Below are 20,290 nucleotides of genomic sequence, written 5' to 3'. Positions count from 1 at the left end.
CCTATCTGTCACCCCCCACCTCCGACGCCTCTCTGCTTCACTACTACACAAACTTTACTGTAGGCGGACGTTTTCGGTTTCCCGCGGCGGGCAAAGCCGTCCGCCGCGGCCTAGAGGCCACGGTAAATCGTGGCCTCACTGCGGCGGGCAAAGCCGCCAAAAAAAAACAAGGAGCCCGCCAGCGAGCCCATTCTCAGCCCACCGGCGAGCCCGTTTCCAACCCAATAGTCCGAAACCCTACCGAAACCCTAGCGCCGCCGGGATCTGATGCGAGCTCGCCTTGAGCTCCACCTCGCCGGATCCGCCGTCGACAGGCCCACCAGCCGCCGGGAGAGGGGCGCCCGATGTGGATTCACGCCGTGGAGCCACCGGTGGCCGGATCGACGCCGTGGAGCCGCTGGTGGCCGGATCGACGACGTGGAGCCGCCGGGTCCGGATCCACCATCGCCGGGGCCGGATACGCCCTCGCCGGGGCAGATCCGCCATCGTGGCCGTCACTGGAGGCGGATCGAGATGACGCCGCGCCGCTGAAGCCTGGTGGAGGACGGGCCGCCGCGACAACCCATGGTAACGTGTGGATCCATATAAAACATTAAACTGCCTCACTCACCTACACCTTCCATGGCTCTTGAGCACACACCAAAAGAAAAATGAAGCTTTAACCATCAATCCTACAATTGATTATAATATTAACACACGTAGTCAATCGAATGGACAAACTAATTTTAACCAAGTAAATATTAGCTAGCTTTAATAACTATAACCATTAGCCCTATGTGATCAAAACAGAACCTTAGACATCGCACAATAATGGCTACCTAAGTTATATTCTTGAACAAAACACTAGAAAGGGCACATCCTACGAAAGATTCTTTGTAATAAACAAGAACAGACCATAAGTTCTCGATCTGAGTAAGTCATTACATGAAATTATATCATTGTGATCGTTGGGTTTGAGAGAAGATGTGAGATTTGTCCATGTTACCCTTTTTACAAAAAATCGGGGATGTTTTTGTTGGCATAGACATATGCTACTGCAGTTTTTTTGTGGGGACGACCATTCATGGTTTATTGGAGCAACCAAGTGAAATCTATTTTTCACATGATGTAAAAGGTCGTTGTCCTGAGCACCAAAAATTATATTTGGGTTCCTTATATTTCAATATATCATTGTGAATTTAATTTTCCCAACTTTTTGGAGTTTTAAAATTTTTTCAGGGATTAAAATGATTTAAGCAGTTTTGGAATTGATTATGAACTCAAATCTATTCATGGACAATGTGAAAATTGAAAAAAATATATTCCAATTTCGAACAAACCTGTTATCTCCTAGATTGTCTTGTCACACTCGTAACAGGTCCAATAACTAGTTCGAGAATCTCCACTATGAACAATCCAGATAAGAAAAAAGCTTTAAGCTGTTACTGAAATTGTTTTGATGTGGATGATCATCTTTATTACCGTTAGCCATAGTCATATATTTGCTTGCTTTCTTCCCCAGCAGAGTCGCCTAAATGGCTCTTGACCCTCAATTGGTCACACATCAGAAAGTGCACGATTGCAAGGACCGCAGACAGATGGAACACGCAATGGATGGGCGATTTAAACGGTGAGGCTAACCAGGCACTCTCCAAAACCAATCAGGGCCTTGTTTAGATGCCACCAAAATTCCAAGTTTTTTCACTCTCTCTCCATCACATCAATTTTTAGCCGCTTGCATGGAGTATTAAATGTAGGTAAAAAAAATAACTAATTACACAGTTTAGTTGGAAATCACGAGATGAATCTTTTGAGCCTAGTTGGTCCACGATTGGACAATATTTGTCAAATAAGACGAAAGTGGTACTATTCATCGGGTTGAAATTTTTTCAGCATCTAAACGAGGCCCAGGTACTCGTTCTTGGCCAGATAAATCCTCGAACGCCCCGCCTGTGGACGAGACAGATGTCATGAGTGTGCTAGGTCCCACCTAGCACTACTACACAATCTGGCTTTAGTCCCGGTTGGGAAAGGCCTTTTGTCCCGGTTTCCCAACCGGGACCAGCATTCCGGGATTAAAGGTGGGGATCTTTAGTCCCGGTTTGCCACAACCGGGACTAAAGATCCTCCCAGCTTAAAAAAAAATAATACCTTCCACCGCTGCGCCCCGTGAGATTCGAACTCAAGACCTCATGCACTGCCTCGCGCGAAGCTTACCACCCCACCTACACAACACATCTGACAATGGATGTGATGCTTTCCTTTTGAACTATCCCATCGGGGGACCTTTAGTCCCGGTTGGTGTTACCAACCGGGACTAAAGGGTCCTTTAGTCGGGGTTGGTGTTACCAACCGGGACTAAAGGGTCTACCTTTAGTCTGGGTTGGTATTACCAACCGGGACTAAAGGTTGGATGACTTTTTAGTCCCAGTTGGTGGCTCCAACCGGGAGTAAAGAAACATTTAGTCCCGGTTGGTATTACCAACCGGGACTAAAGATCCTTCAGTCCCGGGGGTAAAAAATACCGAGGCTAATGCTAAATTGGGACATCGTTCTAAAGTCTGTTCTCTAGTAGTGTAGGACATCCACAAAATCCTTTAGAGAGAAGTGTATGGTTGTTTTGTGGCATATGCGTGTGAAGTTGACAGTGGCGCACTTGCAATATGCACATGGTCGTTTTGTTTTGAATGCCATCCATGAAATTGTAAATTGGGATGGAGCAAACAACTTCACATATGACATTTGGTCTGACTAAGACAATTAAAAACCTCGATCAAGTTGTGCAAGTGGCCAAGAAACGAAGATGGATCGTAAGTTCTTGTGGTTCGCACATTTGATATACCATCTTGATGTGCAGTCAGCCCTATAGGGAATATTTAGTGAACGTATGCCAATGTCATGGGTCCATCTCAGTTATTTATAAATTGAATTACGTGTATGCCTGGCACATCTTTATGCAAGCGAAGTCTTCCTCTGCAAAGCCTAGCCCATGTGATGAGACCATGTGTCTGCTGGCGCATGTGATCGAAAGTGAATCCTAGTCCTTGGCAAATCCTAGTTTTTTTCCTCGAAAAACGTGGGCAAAGCCTAGTCCTTCGCGAAGTGGGCATGTTCCTGGCACATCTCGGGGCAAGGCAAGTCAAGTCTTGCTCGGCAAAGCCTAGGTACGCTGGATGCTTTTTGGCAACTAAGTGTTAATTAGTCAGCTTGAATTAGCTGTAACGTCCAGTTAGCCCTTGTACGTCACCTAAGGAGACACTTAGACATCAGATGGGTGACGGTGGCCACATGGGTTAGATTGGCCGGCTGGTCACGAAAGCGCGCACACACACTTCACTAGTACAGAACCGAGCTTTACTCCCGGTGGGGAACCCCCTCTAGTCCCGGTTCCCCACCCGGGAGCAAGCATCCGGGACTAAAGGGGGGGTCCTTTAGTCCCGGGTCAGGAACCGGGACTAAAGGAGGACCTTTAGTCCCGGTGGGTAACACCAACCGGGACTAAAGGTGCCTCCTGACATGCCACGATGGCCGGCACCTTTAGTCCCGGTTGGTAATACGAACCGGGACTAAAGGTTTTTTTCTTTTTTCTTTTCTTTTCATTTTTTTGTTTTCTTTTCAAAATAGGTTTTCGAAGTCGTATTGTACGCTGCTAATTATACATTTATACGCGCATATAGTATGTTTCGGTTCAAGCACAATGAACGTATTAAATCACACAATTCAATCATAGAAATATATATATATATATATATATATATATGCATGCATGCATCATATATATATTTACATGCATGCATGCATATGTGTATTTTACATTATATTATTTCATGTGCATATATTACAAAAGATTGCATTATAGTTGTTGTGACATAACAAGTTTCTTCTCATCCTCTAGCTTGGCTTCAATGGCAGTGTTGGGTCGAAGTAGAACTCGCCCTTGGAATCGATGACCTGCTCATTAAAAAATCCGGCTATAGACTCTTGAATTGCTTTGATTTGGTCTTGCCGTATGACCTTTTCCTCCAACCATCGAGTCTACAGGTTTGAATTAAAGGAAAATAAATTAATATATGTACATATATATATATAAAGACATAGTAACACAATCAATAATAATAATTAAATGAATATATAGTGTATTTTTAACGTACTTTGAGTCTCTCTGTAGGAGTTCTTTGGGAGACCACCTTGATAAACTTGCAAACATAGTAACCACAGTAGTTGTTCCCCTGTTCCTGCCTCAGACACCACTTTACGAGAAAAAGATTTGTCATCCAATCTGGTGATCCGGTGAAAGCTATATGTTTAATTAATAAAGATGATGCGATTCAGGGGACTTACTTTCAATGGGATTACATTCAGTGGCGCTTTGCATTTTTCCATGTGTTGCTTCTCAATAAAGGTTTTCCAAACACTGCCCAATAAAAAATTTGCCACGTCATCAGATATAGTTAATCATCATGTTTGTGTGTATATATAGTTGCTAGAGATCTCGAAATTACCTCTGGATAATATCTATCATATCTTGGTAGTCTTGTTGTGGTTTTCTCATCGAGTCATAGATTATCAAGTGACTTTTCACCAGATCGATGTCCATCAATATCCAGTGATTGCTGCATGTGTTTATAGGATATAACGCATAACACTCATTAATTAACTAGAATCAACATATGAGCCATTAAGGCTATGATCGACATGATTAACACTCACTTGAAGTTATAGGGAAAGAGTATATCCTTCTTGTGGCGTTGGTTCACTAAGAAGTTCATGAGGTTACTCTCTGACTCAGACTTCCAATTAGTCATTGGAGTAATTGGGTCTTTGAATACTATATGGGGATCAACAAAACCAATTTCATTGCAGCCTTCCTTTCTGAGCTCTGTCATTGTAAATCTGCATATATATAGTACTTGTTAGGATAATTTATATGCATATACACACATATGATGAGTTTAATAATAGATCGAAAGAATTATTACTTACAGGCAATAGCAGCTAATGATAACTTTGTCCAGAGAGGTCAGGTGGCATAGTTGATGAAATTCTGCAAAGTCAACATACATAACATCATCGCCACGGAACCAATGTTCGTCTCTAATTCTGACACCAACGCAGAAGTCTCCACTGGTAGACGCCTGCATGTACCACTTGTTTAGCAGGTACATTTGCGTCCCCAGATCAGATAAGGCTTGAGGGTTGTATAGACTCTGGCCTAGTACAAATTTTTTCTTCCAAATATCAACCTCCGCCGCACTCTCAATGTTTCCATCACCAAACATCTGGTAAAGGTCGAGACCAGTCTCATCAAGAAATTCACCAAGGTGATCCAAATCGACATCCGGAGGTATGTTTGCCTGATGCATTAATCCTAAATTCGAACCATATTCATTACCAACAACTAGCGGGGGGATTGATTGGTGCGCTTGTTGTCCGAGTTGGGCAACTCCTTTCCCTGCCCGCTTCTTTTTCTGTGCCGCCTCAATTGACTTGGTGAGAGTGCGGTCATAGTCTGATAACGTTGATTTGGACGGCTTACGAGATTCCCGCTGTTGATGCTGGTAAGAAATCACCTTTTTTCTTAAAATATCCGGAGCTACGAAGAAGTACGGTTTCTCTGGGTTTCTCCTTGCTTCTTGATTCATTTTAAGTTTGTCATAGAATCTAGACATGTCTTTTTTATATGCATCAGTTCCTTCTTCCTTCTCTTCAGATATTATTTTGGGAATAACCCTTGGTTTCACGGTGGCTTTCTTTGCAGGCGGGGACTGGTTCTTCGTTTGAGGGGCTGGCCTCTTGCTAGGCTTCTTGGTAGGTGGGGGCGGGGGAGGCGTTGGAGACCTCCTTGGAGGTGTTGGCAGCGGCGTTGGAGACCTCCTTGGAGGTGTTGGCAGCGGCGTTGGAGACCTCCTTGGAGGTGGCGGCTGCGGCGTTGGAGACCTCCTTGGAGAGGGTGTGGATGCAGCCTCGTCTTCCAACACAATGTCATCGTACAGAGCACTATGATGATCTGGCGATTGAACAATTGGATTTAGATTGGGGGAGGATCTGCTACAAAAAAAGGAATGACATATTATTATGAGCAGATTGTTAATTATTTAAGCCAATACAAATTAATGATGTAGTGTTTTCATCCGCACATACCTATGGTGAGGTAGTTCAGGAGGAGGTGGAGCCGACATCCCTGGAATGATGATGTAGCGCTTGCGCCATAGAATGAATGTCTTCTCCGCTTCTCCTAGAGTCTTCTCGCCATCACCTCCAGGAATGTCAAGAGGCAAATCACTAAAACCTTTTTCAGCTTTATCTACCGAGATGGTGGCATATCCTTCTTGGATTATATTCCCATGAATCCTTGGTGTCTTGGTTCGGTCGATAGGATTAACAAGACCGATAGCCACCTTGATTGTGGAATTCTCCTTCGGAATGTGTAGCTCACACGTTGTACAAGGTTCAGTGACGTCATCCACAGGGAAGCGCAGTCCTGTGTCCCCTTGATTTGGTATCTCCGTGGAAGCGCAGCTGCTTTTCAACTGAACAGATTGGCTAATGTTGATTCCTGGCTCTGATGCCTGCTTGCTTGCACTCACTGCTATTTGCACTTGCCTTTTGATTTCCTCCTGCATTCTCGCTTCAAGGTTTTTTTCCCGCTCCTGTGCTTCACGCACCGCTTCCTCCAACCTCTGGAGCCGGTGTGCCTCTTCTTCCTTCTTTCTCTGGCGACTTCTGTAGGAAGGTCTGTCCTGAGGGAATCCATGCTCCCACGAGACACTTCCTTTGCCTCTAGTTCGGCCACCATGTTCAATAGTCCCGATGGCGTATGTCAGCTCATCCTTCTCTCTGTTGGGCCTGAACGCACCACTAGCAGTAGCTCTCTGAGCATAAAACAATCTTTCTGCTGCTTCTTGCAGTCTTGCGCCATAAACGCACTTCCCTGTCTCCTGGTCTAGTGTTCCCCCATGAGCGAAAAACCAATTCTTTGCACGTTCTCCCCACTCGAGTGATTCTGGTCTGATACCCTTGGCAAGAAGGTCTGCTTCCATTTTGTTCCACTTCTTAATGGCAGTCGGGTAGCCACCTGATCCCAAGGTATGGTGGTATGTCTTCTGTTGGGCATTATGTTGGTTCTTTATCACCCGACTCACACCCTCTTCCGAAGTCTTGTACTGTACAAACTCATCCCAATAGGGCCTCTGCTTTGAGATCGGGCCTGGGACAGTAAAATCTGGTGCTATGTTCTTCTTGACATACGTCGTGTATAGGTGTTTCTTCCAAGTCTGAAACTGGGTGGCCATCTTCTTCATTGCCCAATCCCTAACTCGCTCCTTCAATTCATCACCATCTATTATATCATCATAATCATCTGTTTGGAGCGTGAAATGTACCAAGACATCATTCCAAATTAACGCCTTGTCACGATCGGAGACAAAACTGATATGAGGAGCATTGGTCTTCTTCTTCCATTCACGGGTACTAATCGGGAGTCGGTCCCGTACAAGGTAACCACAGTGGTGCACAAATTTCATTTTATTCGGCCCCCCCGGTTCTCCTGTATCCACATTGAACTCTGAGATGATGAAGCGACCCTCCAATGGCTTTTTGGGACCTCGAACATTTTTACTCTTCGTTGTAGTTGTTGATGTCGATCCAGAGGGCTACAAAACATAAACATTATTTTTAATGTCATGAGCACACATAGGACATATGATAATATATATATATAGCTAATAATAAAAAATATATACTTGGCCAATATGTTGTTGCTCATTTTGTTCAAGAGCTAAGTACTGACTCCCGTCATCTACATCCTCTTGCATGTTATTTTTAGCACCATCATCGCCGGCAACTTGAGTGCCAGTGTTGATCAAATTCATCATCAACTCCTCCTCATCCATATTTCTCGGGTCGGCCATCTAGCTTCAAAAAACAAAACCAATATATAGTACGTCAAATCTTTGCTTATTACATGCGTAAAATCTACAAACAATATGCATTATTAAATCTTGCCCCTCGATCACGGACGCAATTCGCCACACTAGGACGAACTACGTCGGTACTAGGGCGAATTAGGGCACGAGAAAGGGCGGTGTGACAAGAGTGGCGGTGCTCCACTCCGCCGTATATATGTCTGTACACATGGGTGAACGAGGGCGGCGGTGCTCCGCCGTATACATAGAAACGCATGGACGAAATGCATATGAATACAAATGACGTATATATACGTGTCGGCGCGGTGGCCGGTGTGCTGACGACGATGACGTGAGGCGGGCCGGCGTGCTGACGACGACGACGACGACGTGAGGCGGGCCGGGGCGGTGTCGGTGCGTGATGTTGTGATCCTATGTACCATGTGATCAACCATGTAGTCATTCATCATATGAGAAAATTCTATGTTAATAATATAAGTATAAGTCATTATGAAATGTAAGTATATGTGTCTTATTGCTCATATAACCATTACTATTTCCGAAATGATAAGAATTTATTTTCTTCTTTTACAGGCGATCTCTGATGCTATGATATAAAGTTTGAAGATAGTCTTCCCGGAAAAAATATGTAATGCTCATATTACTTTAGCAACATTAATATATTATATCTGTATATTCAAAGTTCACAAATGAAGAAACATGTGATATTTTTGATAAACTAAAAAACGCTTAGTTTACAAACTGGGTATCAAAATTGAGTTCCTATTTGACCATTATATATCCTACAACAAATCCTTCAAAAAAAAAGACCCTACATGAATATATTTGGATAAAATTTCGTTAACAAACATTGATCTATGAAGATAGAAAAAATTCTTCTATTAATGTAGCGTTGTTTCCGAATAATATATAGCGTGTTTATTAACAAACATATCTTAACAGCAAGCGGATGGTTCGTAGCGTTGTTTCCGAATAATATATAGCGTGTTTATTATACAAGCCATGGATTTATATCGATCCAATTAATTTCTAAAGTAATTTTATTGGTGATCCTTAATTATACTTGTCATTTAGAGTTCCAAATATTCAAAACTTGCCTTAAGATATGTTTTTATTTAAAATCATTTAGAGTTCCAAATATCGGCAGTGTACCTACTGGAGGGCCTCGGGCCGGCGCGGTGGGGCAACGCGCGGTGGAGGGCGTGTCGGGCGCGGAGGAGGGCGCGGTGGAGGGCCACGGGCAAGCGCGGAGGAGGGGCACGGGCGCGCGCGGTGGAGGCCGCACGAGGAAGAAGACGGCGACGCCGGTGTCACGGAAGGCGAACAGACGCGGCGCGAGGAAGAAGAGGGCGGCGGTGTTCGACGAGGAAGAAGACGAGCGGATCGATCTGCCAGGCGCTGGAGGTTATATAGCAGAGGAGAATTACTCCCGGTGCCATCCACCAACCGGGAGTAAAAACCCTTTACTCCCGGTGCGTGTTACCAACCGGGAGTAAAGGTACCTTTACTCCCGGTGCGTGTTACCAACCGGGAGTAAAGGTATTTACTCCCGGTTGGTAACACGCACCGGGAGTAAAGGATTTTTTTTGGCGGGCCGCGAAACTGCAGCCCACCTTTACTCCCGGGTGGGCTTCCCACCCGGGAGTAAAGGTGGCCTGCAGTTTCGTTTCCCGCCTGTTTTAAGCAATAGTCTTGTTACATACAATAGAAATGCAATAGTTTTTATTAAATACATAGTAAATTAAATAAAAGGCATAAAATTATTTTGTTAAAAATATGAATTTTATTTTTGTTTATTGCACATAGGAAAAATCGATAACCTAACTTTTTTTATTTTTTGTTAGAATTATAAAACATAATGTAACTAATATTTATTATTTCGTTAATGCAAAAATGTAGTGTTTAATTAAAATTATTAAAATTATTGGTTTTGGACAGGAAATTTGTTTTCATATCATTTTAACGTTAATATTTTAATTTTTCATCACTCAGTATCCTAATAATTTACCTTTTTGAGAGAGAAATCCCACCAAATCAAACATTGATTTAATTTAAAACATGACATAATAAACATCTGAATTCACAATTATTACATAATATCTCAAACACACACTATATTAAATCACTATATCATCAAGTGGGCACAGCAGTGAACTTCTTCTTTATGTATGTCCCTTGGTTATGATCGCTTCGTAACCATGGAGTGTCCTCATCATTTACCAAGATGCTAGGGTCTTTGTTCACTTTGAAGGGCGGAATTCGGTCATCCTTTTCATATTCTTCTGACATGTCCGACTTGTCCTCAATTCCCACGATGACTCTTTTCCCTGAAAGAACTATGTGGCGCTTTGGCTCTTTGGTTGAGTCATTATCATTTTTCCCTCTTTTTGGTTTGGTAGACATATCATTGACATAGAACACCTGATTCACATCCTTGGCAAGGACGAATGGTTCGTCTTTGTACCCAATATTACTAAGGTCTACTGTTGTCATTCCATACTCGTTGTCTACTGTTACTCCGCCTCCGGTCACCTTGACCCATTGGCACTTGAACAATGGGATCTTCAAAGTAGGTGCATATTCTAGTTCCCATATTTCATCTATGCGTCCATAATATGTCTGCTTATTCCCATTCGGGTCTGTGGCATCTATGCGGACACCACTGTTTTGGTTGGTACTCCTTTTATCTTGGGCTACTGTGTAGAATATGTTCCCATTTATCTCGTACCCTTTGTATGTGACGATATGCCATGATGGTTGCATAGCCAATAAATACAGTTGCTCATGGATGCTCTCATCACCTTGACATTTTTTTCGCAACCAACCGCCAAAAGTTTCCATGTGCTTATGCGTAATCCAAGCTTCAGTCTTCCCAGGAAACTCGGATCGTAAGAGATCCTTGTGTGTCTCAATATACGGATCTACCAAAGAGGAGTTCTGTAGAACTGTGTAGTGCGCTTTATTGAAATAATCATCATCCGTACCAATATATGTTTTCCTCCCTAGTGTCCCCTTTCCGCTTAGTCTCCCCTCATGTCTCGATTCAGGAACACCAATCGAGTCAAGGTCGGGAATAAAGTCAACACAGAACTCAATGACCTCTTCTGTTCCATAGCCCTTGGCGATGCTTCCTTCTGGGCGAGCACGGTTGTGAACATATTTCTTTAGGACTCCCATGAATCTCTCTAAGGGGAACATGTTGTGTAGGAACACAGGACCGAGAGTGAAAATCTCCTTGACTAGGTGAACTAGGAGGTGTGTCATAATATCAAAGAAGGAAGGAGGGAACACTAACTCAAAGCTGACGAGACATTGAACCACATCATTCTGTAGTTTAGCTAGATCAGTTGGATCAATTGCCTTCGGAGAAATTGCATTGAGGAATGCACATAGCTTTACGGTGGCTAGACGTACATTTGGAGGTAGAATTCCTCTTAATGCAACTGGAAGTAATTGCGTCATGAGAACGTGACAGTCATGGGACTTTAAGTTACAGAATTTCTTCTCTGGCACATTTATAATACCCTTTATATTCGAGGAGAATCCAGATGGTACCTTGATGTTGTTTAAGCATTCAAACATGATTTCCTTCTCCTCTTTGCTTAGAGTGTAGCTAGCAGGACGTAAGTAATGGCGTCCATCATCTGTCTTCTCTGGATGTAGGTTGTCTCTTTCTCTCAAACAACGCAGGTCCTGTCGTGCTTCAAATGTGTCCTTAGGCTTTCCATACACACCCATAAAGCCTAGCAGGTTCACACAAAGATTCTTCGTCAGGTGCATCACGTCGATCGAGCTACGGACCTCTAGGACTTGCCAATAGGGTAGGTCCCAAAATATGGACTTTTTCTTCCACATGGGTGCGTGACCGGTAGCGTCTTTCGGAATAGGTTGGCTTCCATGTCCTTTTCCAAAGACGACTTTCACATCATTGACCATATCGAGTACATCCTCACCGGTTCGGTTGCGAGGCTTGGTCAGGTGGTCTGATTTCCCTTTAAAATGCTTACCTTTCTTTCTTACGGGGTGATTTGCAGGAAGAAATCGACGATGGCCAAGGTACACGACCTTTCGACATTTTTTCAAGAATACACCTCTAATATCACCGAAGCAGTGTGTGCATGCATTATATCCCTTGTTTGACTGTCCTGAAAGATTACTTAGAGCAGGCCAATCATTGATTGTTACGAACAACAATGCTCGCAGATCAAAGTGTTCCTGTTTGTACTCATCCCACACACGTACACCTTCTTTATTCCACAAAATGAGAAGTTCATCAATAAGTGGTCTCAGGTACACATCGATGTCATTGCCAGGTTGCTTCGGGCCTTGGATGAGCACAGGCATCATAATGAACTTCCGCTTCATGCATAACCAAGGAGGAATGTTGTAGATACTTAGAGTAACAGGCCAAGTGCTATGACTACTGTTCTGCTCTCCAAAAGGATTGATACCATCTGTACTTAAAGCAAACCTTAAGTTTCTTGCGTCATTTGCAAACTCCGGGAATTCTCTGTCGATTGCTCTCCACTGGGACCCATCAGCAGGGTGTCTCAACATATTGTCTACCTTACGGTCTTCTTTGTGCCATCGTAACAATTTTGCATGTTCTTTGTTTCTGAACAGACGTTTCAAGCGTGGTATTATAGGAGCATACCACATAACCTTGGCAGGGATTTTCTTACGTGGACGTTCGCCCTCAACATCACCAGGGTCATCTCGCCTGATCTTATACCGCGACGCATGGCATACCGGGCATGCATCCAATTTCTCGTACTCTTTGCCACGGTATAGGATGCAGTCATTAGGACATGCATGTATCTTCTCTATTTCTAGCCCCATAGGACAGACAACTTGTTTTGCTTCGTAGGTAGTGGCGGGCAATTCATTGTACTTCGGAAGCATCTTCTTTTGGATTTTTAGTAACTCTCCAAATCCCTTGTCAGATACACCATTCTTTGCCTTCCATTGCAGCAATTCTAGTGTGGTTCCCAACTTTTTCTGCCCTGCATCACAAGTTGGGTACAACAATTTCTTGTGATCTTCTAGCATCCGCTCGAACTTGATCTTCTCCTTTTCACTTTCACATTCTCTTTGTGCATCACGAATGACCTGACAAAGATCATCAGCCAGCTCATCTTCTGCGACTACCTCTTCTTCAGCTTCTCCCATTGCAGTATCATTGAAGCACGCACCATCAGGAATAATATCATTGTCGTCCCATTGTTCTTCTTCATCTTCTTCCATTACAACACCGGTTTCTCCGTGCTTTGTCCAACAAATATAGTTTGGCATGAAACCCGACTTGAACAAGTGTGAATGAAGAGTCCTTGAGCAAGGATATTCCACCGTATTCTTACATATGGCACATGGGCAGCACATGAAACCGTCGCGTTTGTTTGTCTCGGCTGCACGTAATAAAGAATGCACGCCGTCACGAATCTGCAGCTTGTCGAGATCGCCCGTCACATGATCGGTGGCCCCAGTGTCTGTGTACCAATTTGAGTCAGCGCCATAGCCTCCATAGTTGGCAGCATTGGCACTCTTCTCTTCTGGAGCGACATAGTCTTCATCATAGCGGTAGTAGCAGTCGATGGCGTTGTGGTTGTTCCTCTTGCAAATTTGGCACTTATCCTTGGACCTGAAGTTGTTGCCGAAGCCTCCACGTCCACGACCGCGTCCTTGATTGCCACGGCCACGGTTTCCGCGGCCACGGTTGGTGCGCCCACCACCACGGCCACGAGAGGCAGCATTCGCCGATGAGCCTGACGAGGATGAAGAGCCGTTGTAGAGGTTCAGGCGCTGCTCGAAGGCGAGCAGCTGGACGACGAGCTCGGTGACACTGATCGGCTCGGTGCGCGCTAGGACGCTAGTGACGACGGAGTTGTACTCGAAGTCGAGGCCGGTGCAGATGAACGAGACAAGTTCTTCGTCGTCAAGGGATTTTCCAGCCGCCGCCATCTCGTCGGCGTACCCCTTCATCTTGGCGATGTACTCATCAATGGACATTGCTCCCTTTTTCGTGGTTGCAAGCGCGATGCGTGTGTTCACCGCGCGCACCCGAGTTTGGGATGCGTACAGCTCCTCCAGTGTGCGCCAGATTTGGGCAGCAGTCTCACATCCTGAGACTTGTTTCAAAGCATCTTTAGAAAGCGATGAAACGAGGTAGCTGAATACCTGCTGGTCCTGGGCTAGCCAGGCCGCATACGCCGGATTGGGCACTTTTTCTTTGCCCTCGCCGCCATCAACTTCTTTGGGCGGCGCCGACAGTGAGCCGTCGATGTAACCGACAAACTGAGCACCACGGATTGCAGGAAGTACTTGAAGCTTCCAGATGGTGTGGTTGTTCTTGTTGAGTTTCTCCGTGACCGGGATGGCAAACGCTGCCGGAATGGTGACGTTGGTGCCGGCCATGGAGGACGGAGATAGTGATGTGTTTAGAGGATGGCTCTGATAACCATGTGAATTATTGGGAAGCGTTATTACTCCCGTAGGAGCCGCGTGTGTTAATATAGGGAGAAAGAGCCTCTCCCGTGGCTTACAAGATTAGATCTCTGGTTGCTATACTTATCCAGCGTTTACAAGGAAAGCCTATATACGGTACCTCCTAGTTAGCCGTGATTTCCTAACAACCAGAGATCGAGTCAATTACAATTATGCATGTTTCCTTGTCATGCACGTTAACACACGCACACAGCAATCGCTAACAAAGTCTTCCTCTGCAAAGCCTAGCCCATGTGATGAGACCATGTGTCTGCTGGCGCATGTGATCGAAAGCGAATCCTAGTCCTTGGCAAATCCTAGTTTTTTTCCTCGAAAAACGTGGGCAAAGCCTAGTCCTTCGCGAAGTGGGCATGTTCCTGGCACATCTCGGGGCAAGGCAAGTCAAGTCTTGCTCGGCAAAGCCTAGGTACGCTGGATGCTTTTTGGCAACTAAGTGTTAATTAGTCAGCTTGAATTAGCTGTAACGTCCAGTTAGCCCTTGTACGTCACCTAAGGAGACACTTAGACATCAGATGGGTGACGGTGGCCACATGGGTTAGATTGGCCGGCTGGTCACGAAAGCGCGCACACACACTTGTTATTGGAGTGAGTGCCGTTGTAGGAAGTCACAACCTCCAGTCCGTCCATAGGTGTATATATAGGAGTGGGTGGGTTTGGCTTACAGCAGGCCGGTGTAGGACGTGGGAGTGCAGCTACACATCAAGTGAGTGAGTGCCGTTGCCCATTGGTGGTGGTCGGAGGAGAGGAGCTGCTAGAGGCAGCGGAGCTCCACTAGTAGTAAGAGATCAGCGCCGTCCGAATCCTCGATCCTTGCATTCCTCGCTCGAAAATGGGTATCTATCTGTCTGTCTGTCTATCTATCTATCTATCTTGGGTGGCCAACCGTCGTCTGGCCTTTTGATTTGTTCTTGGCCACCAGTTTGTAATTAATGTACAGTGTGATATATAGCGTGTGCTACGTTATATTATTATAATTGATAAATCTGTCTCGATTGATCAGTGGGCGGGTTGGTGACAGTGGAGAAAGAGTGGTGGCCAAGCCAGAATAATGGTGCGCCGCTACAAGAGAGCGCCGCGATGATGGTTCTGAAGGTCACTACGCTCAAAATAGAGCAAGTGCCAGATAACAAGGCGAACATGAACCTGGTGCTTGTGGTGGATACCAGCGGTAGCATGGGGTGGTACAACAGGCTTGACAAGGTGAAGCGTGCCATGAAGGGGATCCTCAGAGGAGACTGGTTGCCAGGCACGGGGAAGAAGGGCGACGCGTGGGTCCGCGAAGCAGATTGGGTCTCCATCATCACCTTCAGCGACACGGCCCAAGTCAAGTTGGACATGAAACCTCTGAGTGTCCACGGGAAAAAGCTGGACGAAATAGTCGATGGCCTGCAGGCAGGAGGCTGGACGAATATGCAGGACGGCCTCGAGAAAGCCGTCAAGGTGATAGAAGATCTTAAAAAGAATCCAATCAACAAGTTTCATATCCCCGCTATCATTCTCCTGTCCGACGGCGCCGAAAACAATGGCAGTAAAGCTATGGATGTGGACGTCAGTCGTGTCCTCGTCGATACCATTGGCTTTGGCAGTAAGCATGATGACAAGGTACGTACGTTAATTTAATTTAACGCCTGCACTAATGATTGTTATTGCTGTCTAACTAACCGCGACCTGTCTAATTTATATATATATAATCTTATGCTATCATATAGGAGTAAAATTATTAAGCAGTTTCACTTGCTGCGGGCATGCAGGTCCTCGCCGCCATCTCAAAAAATAGTGCCAGAGGCACGTTCCATAGTGTCACTGACGTCAACGATAATGGGCTCCTCCAGGCGCTGTCGCCGCAGCTTGATTTTCTCAAGCACATCGTCGCCACGGACCTAGTGGTGACAGTGCAAGTGCATCGGGGCCTTCGGAGGTCTGAACAATCTGGTACCAAAAACCCCGAAGAGTGGTATGAACCTAAGCATATAGAATTACCCACCGTCAGGTATCTGCATGATGATATGACATACCGTTTCTGGGTACCCTTCCTGCTGGCTCCGCCCACGGGAGATGGCAAGGACGAGATTGTCTTCACCTACTACTGGACATACAAGTATGTTGTACTACGCACGCATGCACGCTCTACAACCACACGTACACATACATGCATGCATGTTTAGTTTGTTTCAAGACCATACCATGCGCACGCATCCACTTGCTTTTATAATTTATCTTTCTTTTCCGTTTATTTATCTACCCATGCAGGGCCATGGTTGGCCGCGAAAAAAATTTGTCCGTGAAAAAGAAACAAGATGTTATGCGCACCAATCCTCCTCGCACGCGCGCGTTGATCATGGGCGGCAGCGCCGGCGATGTCGGTGGGGATCAGGAGATGCCCAAGGCGATACGCACCGAAGAGACCCGCCGCAATCACCTCCAAATGATAAAACAGGTGAAGAAACACGCAGATGATGACGACCTCGTCAAGGCTAAGGCAATGCTGGCAGAAGGCCTGAACATTCTGCATCAGCTCCTGTGCCTGACCGACTACCAGGTCTCCAGAAAGGCCATCACTCACATGTACTTTGAGGTGGAGGGACTCCTGGATGCGGTGGACTCAGCTGACGAGTACAAGAGTTGTGGCCACGGCTACGTGGCGGCGTGCATCTCGTCGCACGAACAACAGCGCCACGTGGCAAGGGGCGACGCGGCCTGCCGGGTCAGGCTCTTCTGCAACGAGCGCATGAATGACTACCTCAACCAGGCCATGGAGTTGGACATCTGAGGATCCACCACCATCCGCTTATTCGTTATGTCCATCCATCCTCCGTTTTTTTATTATTAATATTACTTCAATCAATCAATTCCATCCTTCCTACCCTAGCTCGCCCGACCGCGACAATAAGCACTTGTGTGCACCAGGCTACTAGTATTAGGTAGTATCTACTACTTTGGAGTAGAGTAACTACTATTTTTTTCATACATATATTTATTCATGTAAGTCCGTGTGGATGCACGGCCCAACAATTTGTGTTCAACTTCTTTTCACTTAAAATGACTCACTCTTGTTGTGTCACCGTCACCTGTGTAACTATGTATGAACCAAACAGCATGCCTTGTTCTATCTAATTATTATTACCCAAGAAACCATACTTCCAATCCAGTTGATGATGTTCACAACGTAACAACACACACTATTACCTGATGATCAGTTTTCATCAAGGATGCATGGAATATCACTGAATCAAGGTTTCATTTCAAATCCCAACAATGTAATCTAGTTCATCGAAACTGTGTGTTCACTACGACTGTCTGTCTACAATTGTATTTATTGCTTAATTAGATAGTCTTGTGGTCATGATGCTATTGAAACTCCCCTATGGATCATGATATCATCACGCGTCGTTTATTTGGCCGTCGATCCTCTGCAAAATCATTATGCCTGCCTTATCTCTAAATTGCTTTTAAATAAATGCCCGCTGCCTCTAAATAAATATGTTTCATTTTTTAGGGGAAGTAGTGATTTCCATTAGTTACACAATGCTGAATCGTCAGGGATTGAACCCAGAATCGGTTTAGCATCCAAAGAACAAAGGCTACCAAGATTAGCTAACTCGTGCGCCACGCTATTACTCGTCCAGGATCTGTGGTTGGACTCGCCATGAATTGAAGTTCAACGACAGGAGGCTTTTCAGCTCTGCCACAATATGTGTCATTGCACTAAACTCATAGACATTCGAGTAAACAGCTTTGGACCACAGGCATGCATGGCATCTGTCTCAATGATCACCGTACCTGACCCACGCCTTCATCAATAGCAGCTTTGCACCCCTTGAATACAGGCTAGCTATTATTTTGCCCTGTAATGGTTCCAGCAGTGCCTCCAGCCTTCCACGATGAGCAAACACCACGTCACCGTCTGAGTCGCGGAGAATGCAGCCCCACCCGCCTGAGCTCGTATGAGGATCAAAAGCTGCATCAAAATTAACCTTGACATGATCTGTAGCTGGTTGTTCCCACGATCTCCCTTGGTCTCGCCGCAAATCGTTAAGCTGCGTTTGACAGCACCTACTGCACCATGCTGTCATATAGACTTGAATAGCATGCGCCAGGCTGCTTGGATCTCTGCCTTGGTCACCATCGCAGATTCGGTTCCTCTCCATCTAGCAGTATCAGAGAGTGAGGCAACCTTTAAGTTTGGTGCCCCCCTTCATGGCCAACACTGCTTCGATCACCTCTCGTGCCGAGTCTTTCTCTGCTAGCATGGATTTGTAACCATGCTGCTTGATCTTTATTAAAGCTCCCCCATTTGTGCAAAAAACGCGTCAAATACCCATAGTACCCTTTCTCTTTTTCTTTTTTCTTTTCTCTATTTTTCCCTCTCTTTATTTCTCTTCTCCTCTCTCTCTCTCTCCACCCAAATTATCTCTTCCTTCCCAGTTCCAACCGCGTCGACTACCGTGCCTTCCTTCTCGTCATTTAGATCGTCTTTAGCTAATCATTGTTTTGTTACAGGAGAGATACAATGTGCAGATATTTGTAATTTAGCACACATACCTTTTTGTCTGCTCGACGAGAAAACTGTAATGCTCAGGCATGATTCTAGCTATATTAAAGAAAAAAAAAGAAAGAAAACTACTGTATCCCACTCTCCGTTGGTGTGTCCTTCACTTTTTCATTTCTCCCACTGATGCGCACCAAATCCCAGGAAGTCCGCTTCAAAAAGAAAAAAAAAAACATCCCAGCAGCATGCAGTGGCGCACCTTGTATAAACATAGTTATGTTTTCACAAAAACAACCTACCACTGCAATGGAGATTTTGCAATAAAATTTCCTTTATCAATTCTTAGTTCAATATAATTTTATTTTCTCTATTTTTCTCTCTTTATTTCTCTTCTCTGTCTCTCTCCCCACCCAAATTATCTCTTCCTTCCCAATACCAACCGCGTCGACCACCGTGCCTTCGTTCTCGTTATTTAAATTAGGTTTAGCTAATCATTGTTTTATTATAGGAGAAATACAATGTGTGGATATTTGGAACTTTTTGTCTGCTCGACGAGAAAACTGTTGGCTTGATTCAAGCTTATATATAAGAAATAAGAAAGAAAACTAGTGCAACCTAATCTCCGTTGGTGGGGCCTTCAGCTTCTCATTTCTCCTACTGCTGCGCACCAAATCCCAGCAGGCCCGCTTCCAAAAAAAAAAAAAAAAATCCCACCAACAGGCAGTGGCGCACGTACGTTGTATAAACAGAGTTAGGTTTTCACAAAAGCAACCTGCCAATGCAATGGAGATTTTGCAATAAAATTTCCTTTATCAATGCTTAGTTCAATATATCATGGGACTTGGTCCACACCGAATGACTATTTCATTGCACAAGCACATAATCTCTGCATCAATTAGTATTACTATAGAGCTTACATTTACTTTAATTTCATTTATTCCAGGTGGTTTTCCTCAGCTATTTATCAAGAAAGGAGGCTCCCAGAGTACAAGACCAATATATCATCAAATCCCTTTGCTATATCCACGAACTTCGTAAACGTTTTTAAGCTAGGGTTATAGAATACAAGGACATATCGAGAATCGTCATAGCTTTGTTTTGCTTTCTTTCTCTGACCAGCAATAATATTGTGCCATCATCTAAGGATCCCAATAGCTTAGTCAATCCCCAGGTTCTAGGCATTTGTATGGTGTACTCCTTGACCCATACACTACTCTTGTGAAAATCAATCAAGAGCCATATGACGATGGCGTAGTGGTGGTCATCATAGTTTTTCTGTCATAGGGATTGAACCAAACCCAATGATCCTTTAAGCTCAATTAGTTTAGTGTATAGTGTCTCCTCTTGGATCCCCATCGCTGGTCCATTAATCGTCTTCCACTCTTCGCTGTCGAGG

General features: G+C 44.8%; 1 protein-coding gene across 1 annotated transcript; it reads left to right on the top strand.

Moving 5' to 3' along the window:
• The first annotated feature begins 15,093 nt into the window (after positions 1–15,093).
• On the top strand, positions 15,094–17,405 carry LOC136506438 (uncharacterized). Its single transcript, XM_066501369.1, has 4 exons — positions 15,094–15,238; positions 15,406–16,007; positions 16,157–16,503; positions 16,656–17,405. Exons 1-4 carry the CDS (start codon positions 15,235–15,237, stop codon positions 17,173–17,175), a joined length of 1,473 nt encoding a protein of 490 aa, XP_066357466.1. The 5' UTR covers positions 15,094–15,234; the 3' UTR covers positions 17,176–17,405.
• Positions 17,406–20,290: the final 2,885 nt, after the last annotated feature.

Source organism: Miscanthus floridulus, chromosome 15 (assembly GCF_019320115.1).
Source record: "Miscanthus floridulus cultivar M001 chromosome 15, ASM1932011v1, whole genome shotgun sequence".
Classification (NCBI taxonomy): Eukaryota; Viridiplantae; Streptophyta; class Magnoliopsida; order Poales; family Poaceae; genus Miscanthus; species Miscanthus floridulus.
The sequence above is the reverse complement of the archived record's forward strand: the minus strand, read 5'-3'. Positions and strand labels throughout refer to the sequence as shown.

Coding starts and splice junctions, on each gene's coding strand:
- LOC136506438 (XM_066501369.1), top strand. Junction 16,008..16,156: donor GCAGTAAGCATGATGACAAG/GTACGTACGTTA, acceptor GCGGGCATGCAG/GTCCTCGCCGCCATCTCAAA. Junction 16,504..16,655: donor ACCTACTACTGGACATACAA/GTATGTTGTACT, acceptor CTACCCATGCAG/GGCCATGGTTGGCCGCGAAA.